General features: G+C 61.2%; 3 protein-coding genes across 4 annotated transcripts in view; 2 read left to right on the plus strand and 1 right to left on the minus strand.

Annotated features, from left to right (window-relative positions):
* The window catches only part of PGAM1 (phosphoglycerate mutase 1), a 6,936-nt gene extending 466 nt beyond the window's left edge, over positions 1 to 6,470 (plus strand). Inside the window, exons 2-4 of the mRNA XM_034776292.1 lie at positions 2,569 to 2,843; positions 5,080 to 5,260; positions 5,466 to 6,470. Coding sequence (XP_034632183.1) covers positions 2,569 to 2,843; positions 5,080 to 5,260; positions 5,466 to 5,635 — 626 coding nt within the window. The 3' untranslated portion in view covers positions 5,636 to 6,470. The remainder of the gene's footprint in view (positions 1 to 2,568; positions 2,844 to 5,079; positions 5,261 to 5,465) is intronic.
* Positions 6,471 to 7,524: 1,054 nt separating this feature from the next.
* On the minus strand, positions 7,525 to 12,161 carry EXOSC1 (exosome component 1; the record flags this gene model as incomplete). The annotated part of the gene is made up of 7 exons (XM_034776293.1): positions 7,525 to 7,952; positions 8,423 to 8,507; positions 8,611 to 8,661; positions 9,184 to 9,217; positions 9,502 to 9,590; positions 10,344 to 10,418; positions 12,030 to 12,161. Coding segments are annotated over 7 exons (573 nt in total), but the record flags the coding sequence as incomplete, so codon positions are not given.
* Positions 12,162 to 12,576: 415 nt separating this feature from the next.
* Positions 12,577 to 20,401, plus strand: ZDHHC16 (zinc finger DHHC-type palmitoyltransferase 16). Of its 2 annotated transcripts, XM_034777427.1 has the most exons (10): positions 12,580 to 14,387; positions 15,509 to 15,703; positions 16,521 to 16,609; positions 16,862 to 16,890; positions 17,529 to 17,662; positions 17,941 to 17,988; positions 18,597 to 18,682; positions 18,969 to 19,092; positions 19,190 to 19,260; positions 19,911 to 20,401. In XM_034777427.1, exons 1-10 carry the CDS (start codon positions 14,151 to 14,153, stop codon positions 20,023 to 20,025), a joined length of 1,128 nt encoding a protein of 375 aa, XP_034633318.1. In that variant the 5' UTR covers positions 12,580 to 14,150; the 3' UTR covers positions 20,026 to 20,401. The 2 variants fall into 2 exon arrangements, with proteins under 2 accessions (XP_034633319.1, XP_034633318.1); XM_034777428.1 differs by lacking the exon at positions 17,941 to 17,988 and having other exon boundaries at positions 12,577 to 14,387.
* Positions 20,402 to 20,707: the final 306 nt, after the last annotated feature.

A 20,707-nucleotide genomic window follows, 5' to 3' on the forward strand; every position in this document is an offset into this window, starting at 1 on the left:
CCCCCACGCAGCATCCGCTGCGTGGGGGGCTGGGGGCAGCAGCCGAGGCCCAGCCCACCGTAAGGGGCAGTGGGAAGCGTGGAGCCCATCAGCGCCCCCTGCCCCTGGGGCGCTCCCCAGGCACGTGCCTGGCTTGGCGAGGGGCCGCCCCCTGCCTGGGGGTGCTGGGCTTGGTGCTGTCCCGCGGGAGCTGTGCAGGGATGTGCTGCTGCCAAGGGCTCGGGCAGGAGGGTGCTTCGGGGGGGGCGCTGCGGGGAGGATGCTGCGGGCTCGGGGGTGCCCAGCGCAGGCTGCGTTCAGCGTGAGTAAAAAGGAGCCGATCCGTTGGGCCTGGTCCCTGCCAGGGCACAGCCTGGGCCCTGTTGGACGGGGTAGGAGCTGAGCTTTGGCCCCCAGGCTGTAAAGAATCTCGCCCATAAAGGGGCTGATCAGCCCGGAGTCCTGGATCCCATTCCCGGCTCTGCCATTGACACATGTTGTGACCTTGGGCAAGTCTGTCCTGTCTCTGCCTCTGACCGTCTGCAAAATGGAGTAGTACTTGCCCATCCCCACGGAGGGCCTCCGCATGCCGTTCTGGCCCTGAAGCGGAGTTAATCCTGGATGGACGCTGGGAGAGCCCAGTTTCGTTAGGATAAAGTGTTTTGAGCCCCTCTGAAATATGGTGTGGAAGGGCTGTGCATTATCCCCCTGCACAGTGCTTCCTTCGTGCCCCCCACTCCCCCAGCACGTTTTCTCCCATCCCTCACGTGGGGCTGCAGCACTGTGCTGTGCGAGATGCTCTGCTCTGACAGGCTGCCTTTGCCAGGACTCCTCTGTCTCTCTCCCTGGCGCTGAGTCATTCGGAAGTGATGCGGGCACATCTCAGCCGTGACTGGACACACAGCCCTCTTCTCTCTGGGGAGCAGGGAGAAAGGGCGTGCTCTGGCTGTGGGTTACAAGTGCTGGCGTGTTTCCCTCCCCACAGCCCTGTGAGGGAAGCAGAGTCATTGACAGGAAATTGCAGGACCTATTTCATCCCTCTTGCTTGCTAGACTCAAAATGAGACACTAGGCAGCAGAGTGCCTGATTCATTCCTTCTGCAGATGCTACCTGGGCGCGGCAGAATGCGATAGGCGCGGGCCCAGCAGGCCCTGGGGTGGGACAGAGCTTAGTTTATCTAATCACATTGCCGGAGTGTGTGAAGCAAAAATGTCCCAGAATAGACCGCGTCTAAGCAAATCTGTGCTGAAGCTGCTCTGGCAAGTCACAGCCCGTGCTGGTTCTCACGCAGGTTGGCCACTCTGTCCTGGGCACCGGGGGGATGGGAGGAGAACGTGTGCAGTGTGATCCTGGGTGAGATGAGTCGGGTGCCAGGCGGGCGCCAGCAAGCTGCACTGCCCTTCCGCCGCACCCTGGAACCCAGTCAGCAGCCTCGCGTAACCCTATTGCCCCTTCTCCTCAGAGCCCTGGTCATCTTCAGCGTGGGGCGTGTTGTGGGGCAGGCGCACTGCAGGGGAGAAGTGGCCTCGTTTTCGGAGGAGCTGTATTGCCTATCAGGATCAGTGGTGGGGGTGGAGCCCCCAGTTCCTGGCTGCAGCAGCCAGTGTTCCTTAGAACTCCGTGTGTGGAGCTGTCCTCTGTACCGTGCGCCACTGCTGGCTGACAGCTCACGTGCCTCTGCAGGGGAGGCCCGGCCTGGCGCAACTGTCAGCGCTGCATCATGCTCCCCACCGTTCTGGCCCATGTGGGGGTACGGCTCAGGCCTGGGGGTCCTTAGCCACCCACTCAGTGTTGTGTCTGGCCAGAGCTTATAGACGCTCTCATGTTGCTGAGATGGATTCAGGACAGTGATAGAGCTCCTCTGGTCGGGGAGGGGGCTCTCTCTCCTCCAGCCCTGCCCTATGAACCTGCAGCTCTCCCCACATGCTCCCCGAGCTCTGGAGAGGAAGCAGTGGCTGCCTGGCTCCACCGCACTGAGATTACATAAGCATCCTGTCTTTCCACTTCAGTGAGCTGAGCTGCCTTGTGATTGGTAGACACAGCTTGGCCAGGCTGTGGAAGGGGGGCCAGCTTGTGGAGGGGGCACGTTCGCCCTCATCAGGCACTGAGGAGAGCAGAGGGTCTGCGGCGAAGCGTCAGGGACTCAGCAGTTTAAAGCCCTTCTGAGGCAAAAGATTTCCTGTGACTCGCAGGCTGGTCCATCGGGTTACGCCAGCTGCTCAGCCTGAGGACAAATCAATGCAGGCCCCTGAGACCAGATGATGGGAGCTAATGTGACCTCCCAAACCTGATGCCATGGGTGGAGCCCATACCGCATTGCCTCTGGTTGAATTCTGAGTGCACTGGAGGCCTGCTGGGGCTGGGCGTAAAGCGGGGCTGTAGGCAGTGGCGCCCCGGAAGGGCTAGGGCCAGGGAGTTCTGGGGACCAGTGCAGTCTCTGGTGGTGGGGAGATCGACAGAGCCTGGCTTGTGGGACTAAGAGAGGGAAGTACTCCCAGCATGAGACTCCTGGCATCTGCCCCCCACCCCCTTTGTTTGCCTCTCGTGGGCGCTGTGCGCTGATGGTCTCGGGGTTCTGATCCCTTCCAGATGCCGGCTACGAGTTCGACATCTGTTTCACCTCTGTCCAGAAGCGGGCAATCCGCACTCTCTGGATAGTGCTGGATGCCATCGACCAGATGTGGCTGCCTGTGGTGAGGACCTGGCGCCTCAATGAAAGGCACTATGGAGGCCTGACAGGCCTCAACAAGGCTGAGACAGCTGCTAAGCATGGGGAGGCCCAGGTGAAGATCTGGAGGCGTTCCTATGACATCCCACCACCTCCCATGGAACCAGACCACCCTTTCTACAGCACCATCAGCAAGGTAAGGTGGGGCCCTCGCAGCTCTGCCTTCTCCCCTCTCCCCACAACTGCCGAATGTGGGGCCTCTGGGCTGGGGAGAAGGCTGGCTGGCACGAGGGTTGCTGTTCTGTGGGATCCTGTGTGAATGGGGGGCAAGGGGTGCTACTGCATAGTCCTAACTGGAGCTGGGTGACATTTTGGGGATGAATACGTTATTTGCTGAAAAATGCAGCTTTGGGTCGACCAAAACTGTGCAGAGATTTGGCAAATCGGGTTGGCCAAAAGAACTATATGCGAGTTGAAACGTAGATAGTTCGGCTATTTCAGAGGGGAAACATGGGGGCAAAATGCTTCGTTCGATCCAAAACAATTTTCAAGTTTGTCGTTTTTGGCAAAAAAAAACCCAATAATTGTTGTTTTAGGGCAACCCCAAATGAAATCTTTCCCAGGTGTTTTTGTTCAATGGTCAAACCAGACAGTCCTCTTCCCACAGCTCCTGGTCTCGCAGCCTAGGGCTGGGGTGGAGGGGCACTTGGCACGGCCTGGGCACCTCTTCCCCCATTGTGGTTTCTGGCATGCAGCTCCACCCTGACTCCATGTCACCAGTGACTGTAATGATCTCAGAAGCGAGCAGAGATTGAGACCAGCCAGCAGTGCTAACTGCTGGTCTCAATCTCTGCTCGCTGTCTTGTGCCATGAGAAGATACTGACTCCACTAGGCACTGCACAGGCAGGGGCTGGGAGCCCTGTTACGCTGTTAATCATTACAGTCCCGTGTAGCTCCCTGGGGTGTCTGCTCTGCAGTGAAACCCTGCTCCTAGATAGGGGCCTGCAGCCCCCAGAACCCAGCTGACAGGTGACTGAATGTCCACTAGCCATGGGAAACGCACAGCAATCCAGGGGAGGATTAGGAACTAGAAAAGGCTTCCTGGCCTAATCGTACCCTGGGTCTGGGTCACTCTGTAACCGATTTGTTTGCTGTGCAGAGCTGGGTTGTCATCTCTCCCCCCCCCCCCCCCCGCAGTAACCCTGTGGGGACCCAGACCAGGACAGCAGAGTGGTGGGTGGGCATGATGGTGCTGCCCGTGGGAGCCAGCTGAGGTCACTCAATTAAGGTGAACTGCAAACAAAATGGGACAGATAAACCCCAAAAGCTGGTGGTTATTCCAATACTTAGATTTACCAAGCCACACAAAACAGCTCCTGTATTATCTCACTGGTTACTCAGAAGTCCAAACAATGCAGTTCCCTTAAAGTGCCCAGCCTCAGGCCTCCGTCCAGACACACCTGTCAGATACGATGATGGTTACTGAAAATCTTCTCCCATCATGTAAAATAATAGGTTCTTCCACCCCCAAAGGATCAGCCACATACCCAGGTCCAATTATAACTTAGATCTTACCCAAAATACACACTATAGTCAATTCTTATTAACTAAACTAAAATTTATTAAAAAAGAAAAGAGAGGGAGTGTTGGTTAAAAGATCAACCTACATACAGACTTGAATTCAATTCTTGAGGTTCAGATACATGGCAGAGGTGAACTTGTAGTTGCCAAAAGTCCTTTTAGAAATAGTCCATAGGTTATAGTCCAATGTCAATATTCAGGGTGGCTCCAGTCAGTGACTGGGGATCTCAATCCTTGAAACCCAAAGCAGATCTGAGATGAAGCAGGGTTGTGTCCCAAGGTTCTTATACATTTCCAGCAGCCTTTTGGCCTGAGAAAACAATAGGCCTAACTCTCCTTCCAAACATCCTGGCAACTAGCACAGGGTAATTTATCCATTACACAGTTCAGATACAGTTACCACAACCTTCAAAGAGACAGAGAGACAATAATACTATTTCCCTCAAGTATCATCATAAATGTTAATATTCCTTTTTTGATCTTTGAATTAAAGTAATTGCAATAGACCAGACTTGTTTGCTTACATCACAAGACCTGAGCAAACATCTACTTTTGAGATCTCTAACAATGCAGACTTGCATTTCAAAGCTCTGTCCATTTACAAATCTTCCTAACCAGTCCTTAAGGTTCACCCATGGGTCAGGTCAGTCTGTGAGTTAATTAACTTTCTGGCCCTGTCACCTTCCAATGAAATATTATACCCCTACTCCTAACGTCACAGTGGGGCTCCCTGCAGGGGCTCCCAGTGACCACATCGGGGGCAGCTCGCCATGAGCCCAAAGCTCTTTGTTAGCTAGGCATTGCTGCCCATGTCCACGGTGACTGAGGGCTGTTGGTGGTTGTTCCCCAGGACCGTCGTTACGCCGACCTGACCGAGGACCAACTGCCGACCTGCGAGAGCCTGAAGGACACCATTGCCCGGGCCCTGCCCTTCTGGAACGAAGAGATCGTCCCCCAGATCAAGGAGGGCAAGCGTGTTCTCGTTGCCGCCCATGGCAACAGCCTGCGAGGGATTGTTAAGCACCTGGAAGGTACGGCAGCCTCATGCCCTCAGCTTCCTGCGAATCGGTGGGGCTGCGGCCTGGCTTGGCCCCAGGCTCGGCAAGGTGTCGGCACCTGCCAGCGCGTGTGTCTAACTGAACTCCGTCCCCTGCCCAGCGACCCTCTCCCGGAGCGTTGCTGGGACTCCGCTCCCTGCTGCGGGTCTCAGTGGGTGACTGTGCCTTATGTTTGCAGGCATGTCCGAAGAGGCCATCATGGAGCTCAACCTGCCCACCGGCATCCCCATCGTCTACGAGCTGGACAAGAACCTGAAGCCCATCAAGCCCATGCAGTTCCTGGGGGACGAGGAGACTGTCCGCAAGGCCATGGAGGCTGTGGCGGCTCAGGGCAAAGCCAAGAAGTGAAGGCAGGTAGTGGAGGCTTGTGAGCAGTAGATGAGCCCCCTTCCCACCCCTCTCCTGCACACACTGCCCACAGCCTTTAAGAACCGAGTACAGAGCCAGCTCCCTGGGACTGCATCCCTCCGTAGACAACCCTGCAAACCCACAGGCCAGCTAGACTGCAGAGGCATCTGGGAACCTCTCCTCACAGATGGGGGAAGCCCAATAGCCATAGCCAGGTGGTAACCGCCTCTGCAAGGCTCCAGCGACCCTGGGCTAGACCAGTGACTGTGTAAGGTATTGGCCAACCCAAGCATTCCCTAGACAGTCACCCTGGGCCTTCCTAGCTGTGCTTGAGCTCATGGGGAGCTCTTGTCATTGTCACGAGTTTTACTGTTGCTTGATGTAGTCATTCCAGGTGTGTGAGCATGGACCAGCGGAGCGAGGTGTGAATGCTGCTGTGAGTCAGGGACCAGTCTTGCTCTCCCATGCCCCTGGGGGGTTTTGTCCTGGTTTACTTCTTGAAAAGGGCCATGTTTGGGGTGCTGCGTTCTCGGGGTGTGGGGGTGCATGCGCCCAGCGATTGTACCTAGCTCTCCAGGGCCAGCTCTTTAATTTATTGCCTTCAGCCACGGACTGGGGAGGGGGGCATATGGAGCAGTGTGGTGTGGAGCTAGCGTCGGCCCTGCCCCCTTGCCTGCTGTGTAGTGCTAGTGAAACACGGTTCCTGTATGTTAGCCCACGCGCTTGTGTCCCTGGCACTGGCCTCGCCGTGAGCCTGGGTCTGCACTGGGTCTAGTGTCACTGTCCAACAAGAGCGGTTGTCTCGTTAAGTACAATAAAGGAGTGATGTGCAATAGCTGCTGTGTCTGTCGCGTCCCTTGGCAGGGCCCTCCAGTGCTGGGACTGGGGCGAGTAGGGGCATGCAGGCAGGCTCCCTGGGCAGCCTGTGACACCAGGTACACACACTAGGGCCTTTGTCTATCCCAGCTGGGCCTTGGGACCATACAGGGTCCCTGGTTCCCTTTCCTCCACCTCCACCCATGGCACACAGTCTGGTCTCCCTTTCTGTGGGGCACAATCCCTCCAGCTGCTCCTGGAGCCCAGACCCCTGGAACACCTGCTGGAAAGGAGCAGGCCCTGCTACACTACTGATTACAAAACAGCTGGGCCTGCCCTGCTCCACCCAGCCCCTGCCAGTGCTGCAGTGTTCTCCCAGCGGCTGTAGCTAGTGGGCCTCTGAGCGGTGACTCCTGCCCTGCATTGCTGGAGCTGGAGGGATAGGAGGCAAACTCCCAAGGGGGCTCCCGCAATGCCTAGGCTTTCCCTGGGCTGGCACTGGGGCTGTGCAGGGGGCCCAGGCCTTGTGCCACCTGAACTCCTCAAGGGAACACACTGAACAGAACCCCCTCTGGTAGGCTCTCCCATCTGCTGCTGCTTCCCCTCCCCACTCCATTACACGGGGTTAGTGGGACCCAGGGGCTGGGTAGCTTAGTGGAAATGTAAGGGGTCATGAAAACTGACTTTAGAAGATGTAAGAGGGATTCAGACACCCCCTTCTCAGGAGCAGTGCGAGGACTGCAGCATTAGAGGGGGCAATCCTCCCTTGTCTTGGCCCTGGCTGTTTGCCCACACCCCTGAGGCCAGTTATTGAGCCTGGCCTCTTGCTCCTGGACAGTGCACACCTTCCTGGAGAAGTGCCCAGGGGAAAGCCAAGGCTGGCCAGTAGGGGCAGCCCCCTAGGGTGGTTCTATTTAAGCCTGGGAACCGAGTGGGACAGGGGCCCCTACCAATGGTCAGTCATGCTGGCTCTCCAGTGCCCAGGCAGGAGCTCCCAGGCCCTGGATTCCAACTTGTGGGCACAGCACCACAGTCAGTCAAGCAGTATCCTCATCAGCATGACAGGAGCCCAGTGCCCTTCAAGAATAATTTATTGTTCATGGCACAACAGTTTAAAAACCTAACTGGAGAGCAGGGCCCTGGCAGGGGCTACCACTTGCAGAAGGACATAGGGGACCCTGCTCCCCCTACGCTAGCCTTAAGACAATCCAAAATCCACTGCATGCTCCAGGAAGTGCAGGCTGCACGCACTGGCCTGCAGGGGTTGCTCTGGTTAAGGGATGACAACGGAGGCACAGGCTGGCTGCCTGCAGCTCCCGTGCCAGGGCCCAAAGCCGGTGGCTCAGGCTGGCCTGCAGCAGGGACGGGGCCCAGTCTGGAAGCAGGGTGGCCAGCTAGGTCTGCAGGAACTCCGGCTGCACTCGTGCCACCTTGCGGAGCTCCTTGGAGTGTGTCCTGGGGCACTGCATCTCACACCAGCTGATCGGCACCATCTGTGCCCCTAGAGCCAAGAACAACAGGTCACTGTCCAGCTTCCCGGGGGCTGGGATCTGCCTGTCCAGCGGAGAGGGGCTCGGACTAAGGAACGTTCCAAGCACCCACAGGACTGCAGCTCCCGCTGGGGAGAGTCCTGCCAGTGCCTCCTCCCAAGGGCCCACAGTGCTGTGTGGAGCATCACCCAGCCTCCCCTCCCCACTGGCTGGAGGAGAACACAGGGGCCTGCCGAGGCAAAGGCAGGCCTAGCAACAGAACCCAGGAATCCTGGCTCCCAATCCCTCGCTGAGCACCAGAGAAAGCCATTACCCACTCCCAGGCTGTGAGCCGTTAATGCCCAGGACAGGGGCCTGATGCTCATTCCTCCCAGCAGCTCAAATCCTCTCCCCCCAGGGGAGGCCCAGAGGTAGCAGGGAGGTGGAGGCAAGGCTGCCGGCCAGCTCTCCCTGCCAGGCCCGTGGAGCCAGCGACTTTTACCTGATTCACTGTGAGCCACCACCACGCCCAGCTCGTTCTCCGCCGTGCTCAGCAGGTAGTTGGACTGCATGTCCCCCAGGGAGATCTAGGCACAGGCAGATTAAGGGAAAAGGCTCCAGGGCTGGGCTGGAAAAGCCCGGCTGGCCGCTCCCCACCCCACCCCACCCCACCACTGCAGGGAAGGATACCACTTTGGCCAGGACTATGTCCCCAGGACGGAAACTCTTGTAAACTTCCACCTGCCAGAGAGAACACAAGGCCCAGGTTAGTGGGGGAGGGGGGCAGGAGAGCAGCTTTGGCCTGGACCAAGGCCAGTCCCCTGTGCAGAGAGGAGCCACACAGCCAGGTCCAGCCAGTCCCATTACCTTGACCACAGCCAGGTCCAGCCAGTCCCATTACCTTGACAACAGCCCCTTTGGAGCAGCGGGGTACAGACCCCCCTCCCCCCAAGGGACAGCAGCAAGCCCCAAAACACTGCACCCTGCTCAGCCTGGCCCAGAGGGGGACTCCCTTCAGAGAGCTGGGGGGGGGGGGGGGGGACACACGAACTTGGCAAACCCTCCTCCCAGAGGGAGCCTGTCCTGAGCAGGCCAGGGGATGAGTGGGGCAAGCCATGCCAGGGGGGTGGGGTTACAGCTGCAGACAGGGAGAGGTGAGTGGGGTGACCCATGCGGGGGTGGGGGTTATGGCTGCACACGCGGGGAGGAGGGATGTCAGCTGCCGCGCTAGGCAGTAACAGAAGCAGGCAGCATCCAACTGACCTTGTCCTTCTCTGTGGCTCGAATGTCTTCTCTCCTGTAAGAAGAGACAGAGGGATCCTAGTACCGGGGCAGGCAGACCGGCCCATTCCCATTGGGCAGCAAGGCCCAGGGCTACTCCCACTTTCTTTTGAGGCCCAGCAGTAACTGCCCCGTGTTCCGGGACAGGCTGTTCCCCAGGACACTGGCTGGGGCTGGGTGGAAGGCATTAGATAAGGCAGCAGTGGGATTACTGAGCTTGGGGCGGGGGCAGACCTGTACTAAGACACCAGCAGGAACCCAGCCCTCCCCCAGGGAAGAGCAGACGAGGCCAGGCCCTACCGTATGGTGCCTCGGAAGGCGGATTTCAGCGGCGTGGAGCCGATGTACAGGATGTGCACCTTGGCAAAGCGAGAGTTAATGCTGCACACCTGTGGGGAGAGAGTGACATGAACCCTGGGCTGAGCACTGCCCCCAGAGGTGCCCATGTACTGGGCAGCGAGACCAGCAGGGACTGGCACCTCCTGGCTCTCCTCTAGGGGACCTAATGCCACTCCTTCCTGCTCCCAGGGTCACTGGCACAGCAGGGTGGGGTGCTCCATGCCAGACAGACCCAGCTCCCCCTAAAGAGCACCCCATTCCCCTCCAGCCTGACACAGGAGCCAAGCACGCCAGGATTTAATGCCTGCCCCACAGCCCCAGGGACAAAGGCCTCCACCTCTTCCCCAGAGCAGGGCCAGCCTGGTGGAAAGCAGGAATTCAGCCTCCATGGCCCACACCCTCCATGGCCTCTAGGCTGAGAGATGGGGGGGGTCCACCATACTGACACCTGCCCCACCAGACAAGGAGATGAGACGCAGCAGCTTGTGGCACCCAGGCCCAGAGCAGAGTGTGGCCTCGTTGATACTGGTGCTGTAGAGCCAAGAGGCTCCCTTCCTCTCCCAGCCCCAGGCCAGCCTGCCAGCCCCTCGGGAGAAGCTGGCACAAGGGCAGAGAGGGCATCGTCCACAGGCTGTGCAGCAGAGGGGAAGGTTTGTAAAATTTTCCGGTCGTTACTTGGGCATCTATTGCAGAGGACTCCTGCCCTTCCCCCTCTCCCCCAAAGCACTCTCCATGTCACCCCAGACGCGGTGCCCCTGTGGTGAGACAGACCCTGCAGGCCTGGCGGGTTCGGCTGCTTTTACCTTGCACGTCACGATGGCCCCTACATCGGGCAGGAGCTGGGATTCGGCGTCTCTCACCACAGACACCACCGGCAGCTGCACAGGCGCAGAGAGAAGAGCCTCCGGTTAGCCCAGCGCCTGGCACCAGTATCTCCCACCTCCTACAGAGACAGCAACTGGCACGTGCCACGTCCACCAGGCCCAGCTCGGCCAAGGGACTTAGTCAGTCCAGACCGTCAGCCCCCACAGCCCCACGCAGGACTGAGCACTAGTTTTGTCCCCACAGACTGGAGTTATTTCTTTATATTCATGGGCGGTGGGTATAAAGGCCAGGGGAGGCTCTGCCTCCTCTGGTACTGCCGTTGCGGGGTCTGGGCTTGTGGCTCCAGCCCTGGGGAGGGTGTCGGCGGAGCTGGGGGCTAGCCCATGTTTATATTCATCCTTTGTAATCTGATCTAGTCTCCACTCAACTGCCCCTGGTTGAGTAATGGGCCTGCTCTGTCCTTGGTCTTCCTCTTGCTTCTAATGTACTTGTAGAATGTTTTCTGGTTTCCTTCTATGTCTCTAGCTAGTTTGATCTCGTTTTGTGCCTTGGCTTTTCTAATTTTGTCCCTGTGTACAAGTACTTGTGCTATTTGTTTATATTCATCCTTTGTAATTTCACCTAGATTCCACTTTTTGTAGGACTCTTTTTTTTAAATTTTCAGATCATTGAAGATCTCCTGGTTAAGCCAGGGGGTCTCTTGCCATACTTCCTATCTTTCCTACGCAGTGGGATAGTTTGCTCTTGTGGCCTTAATAATGTCTCTCTGAAAAACTGCCAATTGTCTTCAATTGTTTTTCCCTTAGACTTGCTTCCCATGGGATCTGACCAACCAACTCCCTGAGTTTGCTAACGTCTGCCACCTTGAAATCCATTGACTTTATTGTGTGGTTCTCCCTCCTACCATTCCTTAGAATCATGAACTCGACCATTTCATGATCACTTTCACCCAAGCTGCCTTCCACTTTCAAATTCTCAACCAGTTCCTCCCTATTTGTCAAAATCAGATCTAGAACAGCCTCCCCCCAGTAGCTTTCTTCACCTTCTGAAATAAAAAATTGTCTCCAGTACATTCCAAGAACTTGCTGGAGAATCTGTGCCCTGTTGTGTTATTTTCCCAACAGATGTCTGGGGAGTTGAAGTCCCCCATCACCACCAAGTCTTGCGCTTTGGATGATTTTGTTAGTTGTTTAAAAAAGCCTCATCCACCTCTTCCTCCTGGTTAGGTGGTCTGTAGTAGACCCCTACCATGACATCACCCTTGTTTTTCACCTCTTTTATCCTTACCCAGAGAGTTTCAACAAATCTGTCTCCTATTTCCATCTCAACCTCAGTCCAACTGTATACATTTTTAATACCTAAGGCAACACCTCCTCCCTTTTTTCCTGCCTGTCCTTCCTGAGCGAACTGTACCCTTCTATCCCAATATCCCAGCCATGCCTATCGCCCCCCAAGGGCAGCTCTCGCCCCACCAGATGGTTCCCTGGGCCAGGGTGGGAAATGGGGTCGGGGGGAGGCTGGACACACCCCACCCTGCCCCGAGCCCAGGCACCGGCAGCCTCCAAGTGCAGCCGCGATGGACCCCGCGGGGCCGGACAGCAGCGGGGAATCTCCCCGGTCCGAGGCGTATTCCTCCCCCGGGCCCAGCTCCAGGACCCCCTCACCGCTCCGTCCTCGCTCGTCTTCGCCAGGCAGCCGGCCAGCGCCGCGCACACGTAGCCATGCCGGGTGTAGGTCCCGCTGCCCGCCGCGCCCTCCTCCAGGCTGCAGAGCCGCTCGCCTAGGGACAGCCCGAGTCAGGCCCGGCCGGGGGGGGTCGCAAGGGGGGGACCCAGCGGGGAGGGGAGAGGAAGGGGGTCCNTGGGGGGGTCTCAGAGGGGGAGGGGCGGGGGGTCTGGGGGTGTCTCAGAGGGGGAGGGGCGGGGGGTCTGGGGGGGACAGGGGCAGGGTGTCAGAGGGTGTGTTTCTCTCCTGCCCCCCTGTGTACCCCCCTGTCACCATCCTGGGGGTTGGGCCCCTGACTCCGCCCCCCCGCAGGATCTCCCCCAGTCCGTGTGTCAGTGTCACACACGCCCCGTCGGGGGTGGCGAGGCCCCGAGCACACGGTTCAGTCGAGCACCGCAATGGGCACCCTGGGGTGCTGCACCCGTCAGAGCCGCCTGCCAGGCGGGAGCCACGGAGCCCAGGTTCCATGGTGATGGGCGCATCAGAACAGCCTGGTGTGGGACCCCCCCCCGCACTTTCCCTGGGCCTGCTGCCCTGGTGGTTGGGCACGTAGGGGATGGGCCCCGGCCCAGGGCAGAGGCGAGGACCAGCCTGTCTCTCCCATATGCTGGGCAGATCCCCCTGCCTGTGGGAGTCCCCCTGTTCCAAGCCTCTGTCTACCGGGGGCGAAGACGGGCACCGAAATACCCTTAGCCTGTGCCCCGTGGCCTGGAGGAGATGCCAGCTCAGCGGGCAGGGTGTGCCGCGTGCACTCCTGGCTGCCCCCATCTGCTTCTCAGTTCATGCACTTTAATTCACCACAGTATTTCCCTAAATAAACCGCCCCCGTTTTTAGTGGGACATACTCAAAAGACCCCTGCGGGCTGTGCAGGGCTAAGTCATGAACATGCTGTGGTACCCTTCACCTGTCAGAGCTTTTCCCAGGTAGAACATTCTGCAGAGCTGAACATCACAGCCAAGAGATTGCGGCGGGAGAACCCCCAGCCCCATATCAGAGCACGGGGGATGAATGGGGGGGAGCCCAGAGAAGGGCAACAAGAAGGATGGGGGGACTGGAGGAATCGAGGATGAAATGGGCACAGAGTGGGGGAGGCTAAGTGCTGGCAGAGACAGGAGACGGGTCTGAGAGAGGCTGGGCCGAGGCGCTGCTCAGCATGATTCCTCCCCAGAGACGGGCGCTAGCTAGGCTGGGAGACAGGCTCCAGGGCCCCAGCTCGTGCGGCCCCGTCCTGGCAGCCCCAGTGTGCTGCAGCCTGCTCTGTGCCTGAGCCCCGGGCACGGGGTCCTGGGGCAGCCTCTCCTAGTCAGTGCTGGAGGTGCTGTGGCATGCCCCAAGGAGGTGAATCTGTTTGCTCTGGTGTGGGACTGGCTCAGGTTCCCAGCTGACTCTCCAGGCCAGAGCACCCCAGCCTGGCAGGGCCCCACCCCATTCACCCCACGCCCAATGCCAGCTGCACCCACTGGCCAGCTCGTCCGGGGGCCTCCGCCCAGGGTCTGTGCAATGGGAACTCAATCCAGCCTTGTCTCCCAGACTTGCCCGAGATGAATTGGACTGAGGGGGGTGGATAACTTGTGGGGCTCACCCAGACGGGGGCTGTGAGCATTTGGGCGAGAGGGAAATAGCCCCCAGTGCTAGATTCAGGCCCAGGAGGGAGGCTGCCGTCTCTGCTGGGGTGGGAGATGGCAGTGTGGGTTTTTAACCCCTCTGGGGTCCCCGGTTCCAGGCGGGGCTCTCTGGAGGAGCTGGCAGGGTCTGAACTCGCAGCCTGGAGCCAGCCCAGCAGTGCTGCCCTCAGCGCCATCTCTGGTTTCTTCTGCGTCTGGAGTGGGAAAGGCGAGCTGGGGCCAGTGAACACCTGAGCCGGGATGGGGGGCGGGGAGCTGCAGGAGTTACCCAGGAGCTGGGCTCATTCCCCTTGCCGGGCTCTGCTTCCCCCACCCGGGGGCTGGGCTGGACATGCCAGCGAGCGCTGCCAGCAGGGCGAAAGTAGGAACGTCCCTGGCGCTCCCTGCGAGGGCTCTGAGCCGGGCTCTGCTCCCGCAGGCTGTGTGTGGCAGGGATGAGGAGCCGCCAGCGGGCGTTCGCAGCGGTGATGCGGCTCTGTGTGAAGTGCCTGCGTGTGGGCCGGCGGCGCAGGTTCAGGCTGGCCTGGCGGGCACAGCAGCTGTGGCGCTACGGGCACCTCTGCCTGCGCTCCCTGCTCTACAACTCCTTCACCAACAGCGACGTGCTGCTGGACTCCCTCTTCGAGCCCATCTACTGGCTGGTGGATCACGTCACTCGCTGGTTCGGTGTGGTGAGTGCCCGGCGGGGTGGGGGGGCCAGGTGCGGTGAGTGCCCGGCGGGGGGGGGGGGGGGGGGGGGGGGCGCGGGGGGGGTGGTGTGGGNGGGGGGGGCCAGGTGCGGTGAGTGCCCGGCGGGGTGGGGGGGCCAGGTGTGGTGAGTGCTCCGTGGGGGTGGGGAGCCAGGTGTGAGTGCCTCACAGGGGGTGGGGTCGCCAGGTGCGGTGAGTGCCCCACGGGGTGGGGGGGGCGCCAGGGGGGGGGGGCGCCCCGGGGGGGGGGGGGGGCGCCAGGTGCGGTGAGTGCCCCGCGGGGGTGGGGGGCGCCAGGTGCGGTGAGTGCCCCTCTACTCAGGGCTGGGGAGCCAGGAGAGGGAATGGGGTCTCATCCTCTCCCCTCTGGAATCCAGCTCTGTGCCAGCCCCAGAGCCTTCTGCCCCCCAAGTTGGAGCTGGCAGGGGGGTGCTCACTGGCGTGGATTGGGTCCCAGCATGCTTTGCCCGTTCCTAGACCCTGTTTAGCGGTGCTCCTGCCTGAGCTCCAGGCACCATGCCAGAGAGGGAAAACCAACAAAATCTGGATCAGCTGTGTAGAGTTGTGTGCCCCACATCCCTAGGGGCTAAGGATGGAGTGGGCAGGGGGTGTGCTGGGGCTGGGGTTCATAGCGGAGAAGGGGGCACGCGCTGAGCACTGGGGCTGAGGAAAGGGTGTGTGCTGGGGGTTCAGAGCGGGGAAGGGGGTGCGCGCTGAGGGGTGTGCTGGGGCTGGGGGTTCAGAGCGGAGAAGGGGGTGCGCGCTGAGCACTGGGGCTGAGGAAAGGGGGTGTTCTGGGGGGTGCACTGAGGGCTGAGGTTCAGAGCGGAGAAGGGGGCGCGCGCTGAGCACTGGGGCTGAGGAAAGGGGGTGTGCTGGGGGGTGCACTGAGGGCTGAGGTTCAGAGCGGAGAAGGGGGCGCGCGCTGAGCACTGGGGCTGAGGAAAGGGGGTGTGCTGGGGGGTGCACTGAGGGCTGGGGTTCAGAGCGGAGAAGGGGGCGCGTGCTGAGCACTGGGGCTGAGGAAAGGGGGTGTGCTGGGGCTGGGGGCTCAGAGCGGAGAAGGGAGGTGGGCTCAGGCCCTCTCCTGCTCCTCCCTGCAGGTGTTCGTGGCGCTGGTGATCGTGCTGACAAGCTCCATCGTGGCCATTGTCTACATCTGCCTGCTGCCCCTCATCCTGCAGACCTACCCGCCCGGCTGGGTCTGCTGGCACCTCGCCTACGGCCACTGGAACCTACTCATGATCCTCTTCCACTACTCCATGGCCATCACCACCCCGCCAGGGAACCCCCCGCAGGTGGGGCAGGCCTGGGCCACCAGCTGCTGTGTCCCTCTTCACCCCAGGGGCGCTGTGGGGAGTGGGGCGGGGCGGGGCGCTGGCTGTGTGTGTGGGGGGCTCCTGGCTGCTCCAGCGCCAGACTCCCCCAGCAGGGGGCGCTGTGGGGAGCGGGGCAGGAGCTGGCTGTGGGGGGAGCTCCTGGCTATTCCAGCCTCTCCCAGCAGGGGGCGCTGTGGACAATTAGGTTCTTGGTGCATCTCAGGGAGCAGTGGCCACGGCCGGGCCAGGGGCGGATCTATGTTTTTTGCCGCCCCAAGCACGGCAGTCAGGCGGCCTTCGGTGGCGTGCTTGCGGGAAGTCTGCTGGTAACGCGGATTCGGCGGCATTTCTGCGGGTGATCTGCCGGTCCCGTAGAATTGCCCGCTGCCAAATTGCTGCCGAAATCGTGGGACCAGCGGACCTCTCGCAGGCATGCCACCTGACTGCTGCCCTCACAGCGACCAGCAGGCCGCCCCCCGCGGCTGGCCGCCCCAGGCACGCGCTTGCTGCGCTGATGCCTGGAGCCACCCCTGGTCCAGGCCCATTGGAACCACTTCCTTGGACTCTCCAGAGCCGTCTGCCCGGCCTTTCGGAGCCATGGGGCTCAGGCAGCGCTGGGGGCAGGGCCTGTTTCCAGCGTGGCTGAAGGCGGATGGTGAGGAGCCTGCGGTGGGCTCTGGGCAAGGGGCGAGCAGGGTCCTGGTGGGGCAGTGAGGGCAGCCCTGAGCGGGCTGGCCAAGGGACCTAGCGGGAAGCTGCTGAGTGGTGACGGCCCTGCCCGCCCTTCCCTCCACAGGCCAAGAGCAATACCGTGGCTGTCTCCATCTGCAGGAAATGCATCTCCCCCAAGCCTGCCCGCACGCACCACTGCAGCATCTGCAACAGGTAGGTGTTCCCCCCACTTAGCCCCCCCCACCACTGCAGCATCTGCAATGGGTAGGGGCTCCCCACCCCCTGCACCACTGGGCACCTGCAGCAGGTGAGCAGCTGTCCTCTCCCCCTTTGCTCCGCTGGCTTCTTGCCTCAGTCCCGGTAGGCTGTGCTGAGATGGGAGACCCCAGCTGGTGCCCGTCTCTGCAGCCCGGCCGCGGGCTTGCTGTGTATGGCACTCAGCATGTGCCGCTCTCCTTCTCCCAGGTGTGTGCTGAAGATGGACCATCACTGCCGTATCCTTCCGCAACGGCAAACCCCTGCAGCCCCTGCCCAGCACGGGGAGCAGTAGGATGGGGGGGCAGTCTTTGTGCTGTCCTGGCACTCTGGGGGCCAGCTCTTTATACCCGAGTGGTGCCGATGAGCCGGGGGTGCAGCAGGCTGGGCAGGGGATCCGTGATGCTCACTGAGCGCCTGGCGCTGCCGAAAGGGGATGCACGGAAACTTGCCCTTGGAATGGCTGGCAGACAGACAGGCAGCACCTGGCAGGTTGGGCGCAGGGAGGCTTCTGGCTGGGCTGATCAAGGGGAGGGTTTGCACCTTCCTGAGGACTCTGTGGGTCTCGGTGCACTTGCCGGGCAGTGACCCCGTCCTGTTGGACTCTGGGCACCTCTGGTTGAAAAGTGCAGCCCTGCGAGACGCCAGGTCCCAGCCTGCTAGGCTCCGTGAGCGCCAGATGGGGCAGTGCCTGCTGGGGCTCCCAGTTTAACCTGTGGGGCTGCTTTCCTGCCCCCTTCCTGCTGCAGGAGCTCCCTGGGTGTTCCTGGGCAGGGAAGTGTGGGGCCAGCCAGCAGGAGGCAGGGGGGCTTTGCCAGCCTGGCTCCGAGGGGTTCTGCACCCGCCGGCCCGTTACACATCTTTAACCCAGGCGCAGCGTGGCTGAATAACTGCGTGGGACACTACAACCATCGCTACTTCTTCTCCTTCTGCCTCTTCATGACCATGGGCTGCATCTACTGCGGCATCAGCAGCTGGGACATGTTCCGCGAGGCCTATGCTGCCATTGAGGTGACTGGGCCCCCAGGCCTGGGGGGCGGGGGGGCGGCTCAGCTGAGCCAGCCAAGGGCGTTAGTGGCTGTTGTGCCCAGGCCCTTGTCCTGTGCCCATCATCCTCTCGCTGGGGCTTAACCCCTGCCCCTGGGTTGGCAGCCTGGCCGCATGCTTACGAGGTCCCGGCCAGCCCCGCCCCGGTGAGTGGGGCCAAAGGACGCTGGGCACGTGGGGGAGGGTGCTGGCGCCCCTGCTGTGAGACGTGTAACTGGCGCCCTATGTTTTCCGTCCAATAGAGAATGAAAATGCTTGAGAAGGAGAGACTGCAGGTGGCTGCCAACCAGGTGGGATATTCCCGCTCCCCTAGCTGCTGAAGGCAACATGGGGCAGAGTTGTGTCTAGGAGTCCACCACAGCCCCCCAAAAGGTGCTGCCCCCTGAGCCTACAGCTCCCAGCATGCACTGCTCCACCCTGACCTGGAGCACTGCATGCTGGGAGCTGGAGTCTCAGCCAGCTACATAGTCACTCTGTGGTCTGTGCTGGAGCAGGGGCTGGAAGGAGCTGGGATGGGCCAGGCGACTCTGCCAGGACATTGCCCCAGCACCTTGGCATTGTATGAACAGCTCTTCCCCATGTGCCACGCGGGTTCCTGGTCTGGGGGCGCAGCGGGTGCCATCTGTGCCGTTTGCTCTGGCAATGCCCGCAGGCCCTGCTTGGCGGCTGTCCCATCGCTGCCCTGAACCAGCCACATGCCCAATGCTTTGTGCTCGCGCTGCTGTCTCTTGCAAGGTGTCTGTCCGGCCATGCACTGTCTGTCCATCCATCTGCTCTGGCTGCCCGGGCCCTGGGGGCCATTTACATCGCGGGGGGGGGGGGGGGTAGAGTAGCCCCCAGCAGCTATGGAGGCCCAGCATTAGTCTGGACTAACCTGCCCGCATGCCCTTCCTTTCAGACGTACTACCAGACGCCGCCCCCCGCCTTCTCCTTCCGCCAGCGGGCCTTCCACAAGAGCATAGTCTACCTCTGGGTCCTGTGCAGGTAACTGGGCTGGGAGCATGTCCAGGGCTGGGCTACTGGGTCCAGTCAGCGCAGACCTGCCAGCCCCATGCAGGGGTGTCCGGCACAGCGGGGCGAGCATGCCTGTGCCCCCTGAATTGGCAGGCGAGCCTGGGCCTTTCCCTGCAGCAACACGCTTTAGGAGCCCAATCGCTTCCCTTGGTTCCCTGGGGCAAGGAGGCAGCTGGCTCTGCTGGGGTTCCCAGCATGCTTCAGCTTGGCCCCTCCCCCCACCATCCATCAGCACCCCTGTCTGCTCTCCCCACAGCTCAGTAGCACTGGCCCTGGGGGCCCTCACGCTGTGGCACGCTGCCCTCATCACCCGAGGGGAGACCAGCATCGAGAGACACATCAACAAGAAGGAGCGGCAGAGGCTGCAGAAGAAAGGCAGAGTGAGTGCGCGGCCCGTGCTCTCGGCTGGGATGGCGGGGGTGGGCTGTGGCAGCTGTGCTGCGGGGACTGACGTCGGCCCTCCCTCCCTTGTCACAGGTGTTCAGGAACCCCTACAGCTACGGCGCCTGCAACAACTGGAAGGTGTTCCTGGGAGTGGAGACGCGCAGGTAGACTCCCTGCTGCGGGGGGAGGGTGGGCTGGGGCTCTGCCCACCAGCTGCGCAGTGGACACGTGCACGTAGACTGCCTGCTGCGAGGGGGGAGGGGGAGTGGGGGGCTGGGGCTCTGCCTGGCAGGTGCCCCGTGGACACACACTGGTAGACTCCCCGCTGCGGTGGGAGGGGGTGGCTGGGCTCTGCCTGGCAGGTGCCCCGTGGACACACACTGGTAGACTCCCCGCTGCGGGGGGAGGGGGTGGCTGGGCTCTGCCTGGCAGGTACCCAGGGAGGATGGAGTCACTCCTGGGTTCTCCGGCTGACTCAGTGCCGCCTGGGGCAGATCACTGCAAAGCTCCGTCCACCCCTTCGTTAGACTCACCAGGCCGGTAGCTGGCACCTGGCCTCCGTGCTCACCCATGGAGGATTTTGGAGCCTGGCCCAGTCTCAGCGTGTGACGTAGGACTACCCCCCCGCAACACGGGGGCTCCTAGTGAGGTGGACACTGGCACCACCTGCTGCAGTGCCGGAGCCCAGAGCCCAGCCCTGTGAAGCTAACGGGGGGAGGGCAGGGCCAGAGGGGCTGGAGCCAGCCTGGCCCCGCTGTGGGGACTGGCAGCCAGGGCTTGTCTTCTCACCACGGGGCTCTATTCCCTCCCCCAGACACTGGCTCACCCGTGTCCTGCTGCCATCTACACACCTGCCCCATGGAACTGGCCTGAGCTGGGACCGTCCTCCCTGTGTGACAGAGCCGCGCACACCTCTCCTGGCCATCTAACGGGCGTGGGACCCGCCCCTCAGCACCAGCCCTCAGAGCCTGGACCCACTCCAGCCTGGCACTAGCAGATCCTCCTCAGGGGTGTCCAGCGTGAGGGAAGCACCAGTCGGCTGCCTGGAGCCTCCCAGCTCCGCTCACCAGACCCCTCCAGCAAGCCCCAGCGTGGCTGCAGGCAGCCCGCGGCACTGGGGCGCTTTGCCTGGGGGGGGACATGCTGCAGTCCGGAGACACAGGGACAGGCCGGCAGCATGTGCAGGGAAGGGAGCGGCTCTCTGCGGGATAGCAGAGACTCCCCAGCAGGCATGCGGGGCAGGGGGCCCCTCCCCTCCCGCACAGGGGATTTTAAATGCCAGAAATAAAAACGTTTTTTCACTAATACGGCTGGAGTGTTACTTGCTGCCAGGGCCCAGTGGCAAGGGGAAGCTTTGCCCACAAGCCGTACGGAGGCAGAATGCACCTAGGAGCCACCCCTGCGGCTACCCGCTGGAGAGCAGTGACCCTGCCCGTCGGTCAGGCCGCTCTGCTTAGAGGACACACCATCCGGAGTGAAACCAGCCCGAGGGGCTGAAGCAGCGGGGGCCAGCCGTTAAGGCACAGGGCCGAGAGCCCAGGGACCCGAGTTCTGGGCTGCAGGCTGACCTTGGGCAAAGGAGCGGCTGTGTGGCACCCAACCTGAGGGGGC

Source organism: Trachemys scripta, chromosome 7, assembly GCF_013100865.1.
Source record: "Trachemys scripta elegans isolate TJP31775 chromosome 7, CAS_Tse_1.0, whole genome shotgun sequence".
Classification (NCBI taxonomy): Eukaryota; Metazoa; Chordata; order Testudines; family Emydidae; genus Trachemys; species Trachemys scripta.